Source organism: Pyricularia pennisetigena, chromosome 2 (assembly GCF_004337985.1).
Source record: "Pyricularia pennisetigena strain Br36 chromosome 2, whole genome shotgun sequence".
In the NCBI taxonomy this organism is placed as follows: Eukaryota; Fungi; Ascomycota; class Sordariomycetes; order Magnaporthales; family Pyriculariaceae; genus Pyricularia; species Pyricularia pennisetigena.
In genome coordinates, this window is record NC_043741.1 from 6,852,814 (window position 1) to 6,865,042 (window position 12,229).

General features: G+C 40.0%; 1 protein-coding gene across 1 annotated transcript; it reads left to right on the plus strand.

Annotated features, from left to right (window-relative positions):
* Positions 1-9,741: 9,741 nt before the first annotated feature.
* PpBr36_01920 (uncharacterized protein) lies at positions 9,742-11,103 on the plus strand (the record flags this gene model as incomplete). The annotated part of the gene is made up of 1 exon (XM_029889104.1): positions 9,742-11,103. The coding sequence occupies one exon, from the start codon at positions 9,742-9,744 to the stop codon at positions 11,101-11,103; it is 1,362 nt and encodes a 453-aa protein (XP_029751404.1).
* Positions 11,104-12,229: the final 1,126 nt, after the last annotated feature.

Below are 12,229 nucleotides of genomic sequence, written 5' to 3' on the forward strand. Positions count from 1 at the left end.
GTTTGAGGACAACTTGTCGATTTTCGCCGTTTATAGCGGTATTTTTGGCCTTTTTTCGACCGACACTTTTTTATTATTCCATAACCACGCAAAATATTGAAAAAAGAAAATATCGTTAAAAATAGCGTTTAATACCGCTATTAGCAGCGATTTAATTAATTTTTTTACCTATTGTAATGGCCGAATTGGATACCACCTGCCCTTAATCCGTTTATGGCGGTACTATTTTTTCGATTTTTTTTAATATTATTTTTAATTTTAACCAAATTTTATAATTTTTGCACGTGGAAGGTTATATATATATATATATATATATATATATATATATCGTTATAATAAGTTTTGGTGCATATACCGTATTATATAAACAGTTAAATAAACGGATAGGCAAAGCATATACTTTTTTATATATAATTTATAATTGAAACTCGTTTATATTTTTACCAATTTTAACGATAATAAAACCAAAACTTCAGAGATTTGATTACGTATATAAGCAAACGTCCAAATCCAATCCAGTTTAAAATTCCGGCTTTAAAAGCTATTTAATAAAAACAAATGCTAAATATGTATTTTATAAATCTTTTTGTTTTATTTCATTAATTATATATTATTTTCGTTTTGCAGCCAGATTCTGTGGTTTTTGCACGTGGGGGGTGGTATATATATACTTAATATAGTACTACAATTTGGTACGTATATCCGATTATATAAACCGCTAAATATGCGGATAGGTAAAATATATCCAATTTTATGTTTTTACAATCGAAATGCTTTTACATTTTTACCAGTTTCAACATCAATAAAACCAAAATTTGAAAAAGTCGATTACGTATATAAATAAGCGTTAACGTAAAGTTCGATCTATAATACCGGCCCTTTTTATTTTTTTATATAAAAAAATGCTAAATTTGTGTTATTTTTGTATCTTTTGCTTTATTTAATTAAATAAAATTTATAAAAAAAAGCTCAAATAAGATTTGTTAATAAATTGATAAAGGAATGCATGATATAAAAATATTTTAGTTTTACCATTATTTGCGTAAATTATTCAATTTTTTAACAAATTGTTAGTTTATATAAAAATATTAATAAAACTTTTGTTTTAATCGATAATTGCATGCACTTTGCAGTATTAGGTCTGCTACGCTACAAAAACTGTAATTTGAACTAAAATTAGTATTATATACCATTATTTGAAATAAGAACTAAATATAATGAGAAATTACAAGTTTTACTCAATATTTTAATATCTTTCCAAATACAGTGGCTATTAAAACGCGGCCGGCATTCACATAATTAATAAACTCCAATAAATTCAACGCAAAATACTGTATATTTTTATAATTTTTATTTACTGTTAAGAAAATGGGTTGCTAACAAGGGGTTAGGCATTAGCCTAGGTGCGGCGTGGTGCTAGTTGCGTTGTAAAAACCTGTAATTACAGGGTTTTTATACATTAAATTCACTAATTTTGGGATTAATAGATTTAATTCATTGGTGGGGGAAACTTTGCTTTATCTCCTTTACACACTCTCCGACATCGAAATGGGGGTCCACACGCCAGAAAACGTTCTGGTGCCGCACACGATTTTCCGAAAAATTATTTTGTATGCGTTGTTGAAAAAATACCCTCATTTCCATATAAACCATTTTTGGGTTCGCACTAATTTGCTAATTTGGTGAAAATTTCAACCAGGTACAGGGTGGTTAACTTGTAAGTGCAGGGTGGGTATTAAACCCAGTACAGGGTGAAACCCCATTCGCTGACTTTAAATCGCAACTCCTGCAACATATATATAAAATATAATAGAAAATCCGACAGCCCCAATAGCCCCACTTCGGCACTATTTATTGTGGCTTATATACAGATAAAAGTGGACCTATTACATGCCAAATAACGCATATAATTAACATTTTCTTTTTTATTCGAGTATTTAATTATATACTATAGTTACACTATTTTCTTTTGCCATTATAATGCAAATATATTATATATACCCGCTATAAACGGCAAAATACCACAAATTATCTTTATATTAATAAAATAATTATTAGCGATATCGTAACATTAGGTATATTATTAATAATACCGTTATAAACGGCGAAATAAGACAAATTATCGTTGGTGGTACCGCCATAAACGGCGAAATGCGACAAAATGTCCTTAATAGTCTCAGGGCTCATCCCTAAAACCCAAAGCTCCATAATTAATCCATTTCGTAGCTCAATTACGGTTTTGCAATATACCTGTGGGTCTATCCAAAAAATACTTTGGTTCAGGTTTAAGGACAATTTGTCGATTTTCGCCGTTTATGGCGGTATTTTTGGCCTTTTTTCGACCGACACTCCTTTATTATTCCACAATTACGCAAAATATTAAAAAAAGAAAATATCGTTGAAAATAACGTTTAATATTGCTATTAGCAGCGATTTAATTTATTTTTTTATCTTTTGTAATGGCCGAATTCGATACCACCTGCCCCTAATCCGTTTATGGCGGTACTGTTTTTTCGATTTTCGATTTTTTTTAATATTATTTTTAATTTTTGACCAAATTTTATACTTTTTGCACGTGGAGGGTCGTATATATGTCTGTATCGTGATATTAAATTTTGGTGCATATATTATATTATATAAGCAGTTAAATAAATGGATAGGCAAAGTATATATTTTTTTATATATAATTTACAATCGAAACTCGTTTATATTTTTACCAGTTTTAACGATAATGAAACCAAAACTTCAAAAATTCAATTACGCATAAAAACAAACGTCTAAATCCAGTCCTACTCATAATATCGGCCTTAAAAACTGTTTAATAAAAAAAATGCCAAATGTGTATTTTATTAATCTTTTTGCTTTATTTAATTAATTTGATATTATTTTTGTTTTGCAGCCAGACTCTCTGGTTTTTGCACGTGGGGGGTGGCATATATATATCTAATATAATATTATATTTTGGTACTTATATTTAATTGTATAAGCCGTTAAATATGCGGATAGGTAAAGTGTATCCAATTTTATATATATTTTATAACCGAAATGCTTTTACATTTTTACCAATTTTAATATTAATAAAACCAAAGTTTAAAAAAGTGGATAATGTATATTAATAAACGTCAACGTAAAACCCGATTTACAATACCGGCCCTTTTTGTTTTTTTATATAAAAAATGCTAAGTTGGTATTATTTTTATATTTATTGCTTTATTTAATTGAATAAAACCTATAAAAAAAGGGAATACAAAATTCTTTAACAAATTAATAAAAGAATGCCTAAATTGAATTTTTTTCTAATTTTACCAATATTTGCGTAAATTATTTAGGTTCTTAACAAAATGTTAGTTAATATAATAATATCAATAAAACTCTGGTTTTAATTGATAATTGTATGAATTTTGGAGTATTAGGTCTGCTATGCTATAAATATTGCGATTACAGTTCAAATTAACATAATATACTATTAATCAAAATAAAAATTAAATATAATGAAAAATTACAAATTTTACTTAATATTTTAATATTTTTTCAAATACAGTGGCTATAAAAACGCGGCCGGCATTAAAGTAATTAACAAATTCAAATAAATTTAACGCAAATTATTATATGTTTTTATAATTTTTATTTATTTTTTTATACGAATATTTAATTGCATGCTATGGGTACACCATTTTCTTTTGCCATTATAATGCGAATCTATTGTATATACCCGCTAAAAACGGCAAAATACCATAAATTATCTTTATTTTAATAAAATAATTATTAGCGATATCGCAATATTAAATATATTATTAATAATACCCTTACAAACGGCGAAATGCGACAAATTATCGTTGGTGGTACCGCCATGAACGGCGAAATGCGACAAAATGTCCTTAGACTAGAACGAGCGCGATCTTTTCGGCGAATGTAATTGGTCGAAAAGCTATGTGGCTGAAAGGTACATGGAGCGTTCGGTCCCCACTGCGGAGCAGGGGGGTCTAGTCTGAGCACTGAGATTACCAAATTTCAATATTTTTGCACGTGGGGGTGGTATTATGCGTATATATAATTATATACTATAATCTGGTATATATATTGGATTATATAAACCCCTTAATAAACGGATAGGTAAAGTATAGACAATTTTGTATATAATTTACATTCGAAATGGTTTTATATTTTTACCAATTTTATCGATAATATCACCAAAATCTCAGGGATTGGATTACGTATATAAACAAGCGTCTACGTGAAATCCATTTTATAATATTGGCTTTCAAGATTTTTTTATATACAAAAATGCTAAGTTTGTGTTATTTATCTATTTTTTGCTTTATTTAATCAATTTTATATTATTTTTGTTTTTCAACCAAACTTCACAATTTCTGCACGTGGGGGGCAATATACGTACGTTTCATAATATGCCACAATTTGGTATTTTTATATGACTATATAAACCATCAAATGAGCGGATAGGTAAAGTATATACAATTTTGTATATAATTTACAATTGAAACGGTTTTATATTTTTACCAATTTCAACGGTAATATCACTCAAGTCTCAGGGATTAGATTACGTATATAAACAAGTGTTTATGTAAAACCCGATTTATAATACCCGGTTTTACTATTTCTTTATATGAGAAAATGCTAAATCTGTGTTATTTTTCTATTTTTTTGCTTTATTTAATTAAATAAAGTTTGTAGAAAAAAAAACTAAACAGTAGTTTAATAAAATATCATAAATAAACAGGTATGATAAAGATTTCTTTATTTTGATCAATGATTGGGCGAATCATTTGATCTTTTAATAATTTATTAATTTTTACAAAAATACTAATAAGATATTTATTTTCAGCGATAATTGCATTCACTTTGCTCGGTGAAGCTGGCACACATCAATTCTTTATAATATACAAGCGTTGTATAAGTAATTACCTCTAATCAAAATATTAATTAAATGTTATTAAAAATTGCCAATCGCATTTAATATTTAAATATCAAATGAATAAAAGCAGGTATAATAGCGCTTTCTCCGGCAAACACACCACGAAAATTCAAACTCTGTAATCCAGGTCACCTTATATTTTTACGATTTTTATTTATCTTTTAATTGAATATTTAACTGTGTACAGCGGTTATACTATTGTTTTTTGCGTATACCATATATATAATGCGAATACAGTGCATATATCCGCTATAAACGCCGGAATATGATAGATTGTCCTCAAATTAAAGAAGTGGTTATTGGCGATATTGCAGCATTATGTATATAGTTAATGGTACCGCCATGAACGGCGAAATGCGACAAGTTGTCCTCAGACTAGAACGAGCGCGTCGTTGGGTGGACGTAACCCACAGGTACAACCAACGCCGCAATTGAGCCACGAAGTGGATCAATTGCGGAGCGTTCATTCTAGGATAAGCCCTGAGACTATCGATACGCCCCTCCCGAATCTTTGGGAACGCAAATACTCACCCACACGACCGTGCTGACGAAATGGATCACATTAAATTGAAGGGCTGTATTTTTTCTTTCTTTGCTTTTTAATTCATGTCTTCCTAATCGGCCTCCGAGGCCGTGTTACAGTCGCCGTTCCAAACCTCGCTGACGATACGTCATTGATTATCTGCTATTCATGGTGGATGGGAGTATTGAAAAAAAAAACTAATACCGCCAATAAAGTTGATCCTAATATACCGCCCAAAGAAAAGAAACCCGCCGCTGTGGCGTACAGCTTTCCCCGACTGAGCGCGTTACACGGTAGGAATAAAACACACGGACAAAAAAACAAAAAACGCACTACGACAAAAAAGACTGGGCTTGGGCTGCACACAGGGCAGAATGTGCGTGGCAGCCGTTCCGAGGGAACATAGGAACATAGGAAAATTCTAGGACAAAGAAACAATCAAGTGCACTAGACTAGACTAGCAGTAGACGTAAAAACATTTCAAGCCACCATTTTGCATAGGGTTACAATCAACGCAAAGCTCGAATAGTCAGGCGACCAAGTTTGCAGCCACATCAAAATACTCAACACCACATAATTCAGGGGGTGGAGGAGCTTTCCCATCTCTGGAACGATCAATCAGAGTCAAGGTGTGATGAGAACACCTGATGGACAGGAGAGATGCATGCATTTGCGGTGAGGTGACCACCAATGAGGACATCGCGTTGGCTTTTTGGGTTCCCATTCATTTGTTTTTTAGAGAGCCGACAGGATGCCTTGCACGGCAGGCACGGTACTTGCATCAAGCTGTTGCATCTTATCTTTTTATTTTTTTATTCAAGGGGTCCGGGGATAAGAGGGGCCTTCCCAAAAGAAAAAAAAAAGAATATGCGTGCAGCGAGGTATCGAAAGTCTATCACATCTTTGCATGACTGATTTTATCCAATAGCTTTTAAGATGTGCTCTCTGGTGGCCCTTGCTAAGGCATTTACTGTCTCTGATTTTCTCCAGGGCGGCTCAAACTGAGGGGGGAGGACAAGCACAGATGCCTAGCTTCAAATCGCCCACAACGCCCTTCCATTCCCCAAGATTTTGATATATCGTCTGCCTCCCTTGTATTTTTGATATGGTCGGTCCCATGGAGGGATTATTGCAAGACTGAGTGAGCTCTTGACCATTCCAATCCCATAAAGCTTCCCTACAAGGCCCCCCCAAAAAAGCGTTGAACCACAAATGTGTCGTCATTGTAGGTATCCCTTGCTCCGCTTGCACCCCAGAAGAAGCAAAAATAGGAATGCTTTCAACCGAAAACCCCACGCCTCCCCGAACATGACTGAGAGCTGTCAATTCCGCATTCCTACGTGGGACCCCGGTGGCGATCAATCCAGAATTCGGTTCGCTGTTCGAACCCTAAAAAAAACAGTTGTCTTTGTCTCTGATTCTGCATTAAAGACAAAGTCGTAAATAGCACAAGCTCCGAGTCAGAAAGGGCCAGCCAAGTTGTTTTGCTGTTCACAGCCACCTCCACTCTCTCGCCTCCTCGGCCCAGATTCCCGCTCGATTTGGTCACGGCTGTTCGATTTAGAGACAAGCTTCTTTGAGGTTTTGGTTTCGTTCATGCGATGGAGAAACAGGAGCAGGAGGAGAGGGAGTGCAAACAAAAGTTGTCGTTTCTGAATTATTTGGTGATCGGTATAGATTGACCCCGATAGTTTTCTGCGGGCGACAGGGGTTGGTAGAAAGCTATAGCCATAGCTTCCATGATTGTGCTTTTGCATGGCCACATCGAGATGTCAGGTCTAGACTAGGTCTGGTATTTCCCCCTTCGCCTCATGTAGGGATAGGGATCCAAAGTGGATGACAAGTTTTACTACCTACGATACTATTCATGGGTTATTCTTGGTCTCGCCACGCAAGACGAACCGCTACAGCTATGTTATCCGGTTCTAGTAAAGAAACAATGTACCTTTTGCACAGTAAAGAAAAACCGTTACGTTCTACCAAAGGATTTCAGGTGGAATGCACCGCCGCTCGCTGTAGTCGTCGGCGCCAGTAAGCTCTAAAAACTCGTTCACGCTGACACGTAAAACCGCGACCACAAACATGCAAGCCAATTAACGAATGCTGACTGGTCGTCGCCCAATTTTTCAGCCGTCCCCGGCATGCATGTTGCTCAACTTCAGTCTTGTCTCTGGCAAACCGGTTTACTGTTGCTCCTTCAGGGAGGGAAGCCAAAATGGCGGATCTTTTAGTCAAATGTACATGCCAACCACGGCGTCTCCCTCCAAGTAACCAGCCCAGTCGATAGATTTTTTTATTATCATCTTTTTTTTTTTACTGTTTCTCCCTCTCTTTTTTTCTGCTTGCAAATTCCGAGACTTACTAGTTCGTCCTTGTACAGGTGTATTGATCAGTTCATAGGATGTCACATTCATTGCCTGCCAACTTACTAGACGCCTGCTGACCAATAGCAACGCAGAGACGACAGGTTGACGCTGGAATTCGTGACGCGACGCTGGACAAGGCTGCCGCAGAGACAAAGGTGTGCTAGCCAATAGACGCTCTGAGCGAGCAAAGAGGGAAACACTCTGATCAATTCCCCATTTCTTTGCGGTTACAAACTAAATTGGCATTGATGGATTTTTACCATACCAACTGACAAAGTAGGAGAATTGGCCGAGGTTGTGATGTCAGTTAATCAATTGCCTCGTCTTCTCCCCCGGTGGCGCATCAAATCGTCTGTTTTTCAGACGCCATAAGGTAAATTTTTTTTCTCCCCTCGACGAGGTCGGTGGTGGATCACGATGATCACAAATGGTGGGGAGAATAGTAGGGACTGCCTGGCCGATGCGTACTAAAACGCCAACCAAGTCATCAATTCAACTGTCTAAAACCAGTCATAGTCATAGTCAGCAGGAGTGGGCTAGAGATCATCAAGGTACAAAGCACGAACCATGTATCGAACCATGTAAACATTGACCACTAGGTTCAAAATGTGGCTGGACGATTGATCGATTAATCGATTTGAGTGCTCGCTTCTTTTTTCTTCTCGCCGCCGCCGTTTTGTTCAACCATTTCGCCCGACCGGACGGACTTGGATAATGAAATTTGATCGCGTATCGATCATCAAGAAATTGTAGACCTCAATACTGAATTGCTGGCCAAAATGGGATGTTCGCGCCGTACTCAATTGATTGAAGCGCCCCATCGCGATCATGATGCTAGTCCAAATACGTTTTTTCTTCAATGCAATGCACCACTTTGCAAACACGTGGTGACTTGTGGAGATCTCGACAGAAAGAAAATAAAATCAGATAATCATAGTCCTGACGATTGATTGATTGATTGCCTTTGTAACAATAGTATCGTAGCTGAGCAGTTTAGTTTATTCCGTCCGAGAGTCGGCGTCAATTCATGCTTTGCCTCAGATGCTCGGCGCTTGTAATTACAATCGAGTGTATACTTGCTCTACACTAAAGCTCGCCGTCATGTGGGTTCCTGAACGGTGCGCTCCCACGTAGAAATTAAGCTGGTGGTCGACACAGTTCGATTTTTGTCTTCAGATGCACGGTATACCTTCACCTGCCGATAGCAAAAGCGTTCGCCGGTACCTCAGCGTGGGTCGATATGCCTGCCCCCACCCCACCTCGTGCGTTGGAGATGGTGTGGCTTCGTTTTGGACTGACCCTTACCGAACAAGGGGAGGAGGGGTCTTGCTGAGTGCTGAGGAGGCCAGGGTACAAGGGTGTGGGCCCATGGGCCCGGGGCGTGATGCTTTGCAGAACAGGGTACACCCCTTACAACTTCTGCCATAGGTGCTGCCCCCCTGCTATCTTTCCTCGCCTGGCTTCGAGCCGTTCTGTTTTAAGAGTCTACTACGCCCTCCATGTTTGTGTCGAATCTTGAGTATCCATATCTTCAAGGCCTCTCTTCAAGAGACAAACAACTAACAAGCAAACACAAACCATAAATCTACACCAGACGAGTTCGAGACAGACGTTATTCTACGACACCTCTCCCCGACCTCCGAGAAAGAATTTACGGGTGTCTCACCCTCGAAACCACTTTGACTCGGCCCGCCTCCCTAAAGAACGAGAACCCGACCGCCTCGTCTGAACATCGCCGTGTAAGAGGCTGTACCAGAGGTACAATAAGTATCCGGTAGTCTTTGCCTTTTGCAGTGGATAAGGGATTCCTATCATTCCTGCCAACGCAATAGCATCGAGACAACATACCATAAACGGGATATAGAAGGAGGACGTCTCCCCCGCAATTTTTTTCACCTGCAGCAGAAATATCATCCACAATGGCGTCTACACAACAACAACAACAACCACACTGCCGTCAGGACTCATACGACGAAGAGATCTACACAGAGTTCCGCCAGCCAGTAGCAGAAAACCAGACTATTGCAAAAGGCTCCATCATGGAATCACCAAGGAAGCTGGACTCTGTTCTTTCTTCACCACCCCCGCCGCCCTTGCCCCGCAAGAACGCACTCAGGGCAGGTTCAAGGTCAAGGTCTACCTCTAGGTCATCTTCGACTAGGACTCTCGACTCGACAGGGCTCAGCATTGGTGGTGCAAAGGAGCTCATGGTTCAGGGTGCCGCCGGCGCCACGAAGCAGGCTGCACCCACACCGCACGATGTATACATGTCGTCAGAGGAGGACGCCTCGTCCTCGGCCGACGACTTTTCCGACTTTGAGTGGGAGAGCGGCAGCGAGTTTGAGTATGCAGACGACGCTCAGGTCGCAGAGGCCTCTAGCAGCAGCAGCGGCATGAGCAGCCCATCTGGTGGCCCCCGCCGCCGCAGCCACGAGATCACTGCCCGTGTGGTTTCGGTCATATACGTTGGGAAGCCGGCCATAGTAAACCTGTCTACGCCTACCAAGCGTGCCAGCCCGTCCCCAACTCGATCGATGATGAACGTCAGTCCCACACCTATCAAGCCCTCAGCAGCACCCACACAACCGTCGCTATCTTCATCCCGCCGCCGAAGTGTCAGCGCCGCCACCTCCTTCGCTCGCCGCCTCTCCATCTCATCTACCGCGTCCTTCAGCACGGGGCAGCCATCAGCAAATGCGACGCCCGTCAAGGCTAAGAATGTCATCGCCTCCGTATTTAACAGGAAGGGACAGCAACCCCTCTTCCTCAACACAGATCCCTTCGCCACCAACAGCTCCGTCTCCGTCGTCACACCACCGCGTCGAACCTCATCCAGGTCCGTATCAAGCGGCTCGCCTGCCGTCATCGAGGAGCCACACTCTGCCCGGACACCAAAGACCCCCTCTGAGAAGTTCAAGGACTTCTCCCTTCGCGGCGGCGCATTGCTGAAGAAGCGCTCGCGCTCCATCATGAACGCCGCTCACAGCTTGCGTGACAGCTACAACGGCGCTGGAGTCGGCCCGCTCCCCGAGGAGAACTGTGGAAGCAGCAGGGATACCAGCCGGGCCAGCACTCCGTCAACCACCCCTTACGACCGCACCCAGTCCTCCCTGGACTACTTTTCCAGCCCGACCGTATCATCAGCGGTCAGGACTCTTCCAGTCAGGTCACAGTCTGACATGGCTCTAGGTGCGCCCATCTCGCCTACTGAGATGAAGGGCAAGCGGTTCACGGCTTTGAGCGCACAGAGGCGGAGCTTGAAGTCTGCGGGCAGGCCATAGGCTTCTTGCAGCCACCTATTCGCCTCTCAAGCCTTGCATATCTCAACTGTACCCAACTATATTTCCTATCTCTACAATACTACATAGATATGGTGTAACATTACACTATGGTTTTCTTTTGTCGTCTTTTGGGGGTACACTACAGCACTGGTGTACATTTCTATTCTATCGGACTATTACAAGGATGTGTTCATATTGAGTCACGGTCACAAAACCATCATTGGGTGGGAAATTGGGGACCGGGCTAGGAAAAGGAAACCCCATCACTCACAAACTCGGGGCTAGGTTTTTGGGAGGGGGACTAATTTAGGCGTCAATTCTAAGGAGGCGTCAATCGACTCGTCAAGGCTGCCAAACGGATGACAAGGCTAAAAACACCGGCAGGAGGTGTTTATTTTGGAAAACGGAACCATTTTTTTTTTGTCATTTCTTTTCCTTTGTTTACAATTCTCACGAAGAATCATGATACCACATACAAATCGGACAGGACACAGAATAGAATGAATGTGATCTTCTTATCACTCAACGACAAATTTCTCATGCATCCAGTGACACGATCTTCAAAAAAGAGCATCATTTCCCGGTCTTTAGTCCGGTTGGACATCTTGCTACGGTCACACATGTTTTGGGGAGTAATTTCATGATGTTTATTACCCCTATGGCGATCTACCACCCGAATCGCCTTTGAGGAGAAATTATAGCAAATACAGAACGTCAGGGACTTATTCTGACCTACATGGTAAGTAGAGAATGCCCACCCACTATAGAGTTCGCTTGGACCCTCTGCCGCTCATCATGATCTTGGATGATCTTGGTTTATCGAGGAGCGACTGACCGCCTGTGCCAAGGTCAATTGTGCAGCTTTGGGGGGCCCCACTGACAATGCTGCAGCGCAAGGGTGGTGTCTTTTTTTTTTTTTTTTTTTCCTTGTCTTTTGCCCTCAGCCGTTTTTAATTTACCTTTTTTTGTTAAGGGTGAAGCTGATGCGCGCAGCAGATAGTTGGGCACAGATTTCATCAGACCAAGATCAGATTTTGCCCTGCAAACAAAAGGCGCAGCCAAGGTAAAATGAATATGATACTGCACAGCGAACCCAAAAAAAAAAAAAAAAAAAAAAAAAAAAAAC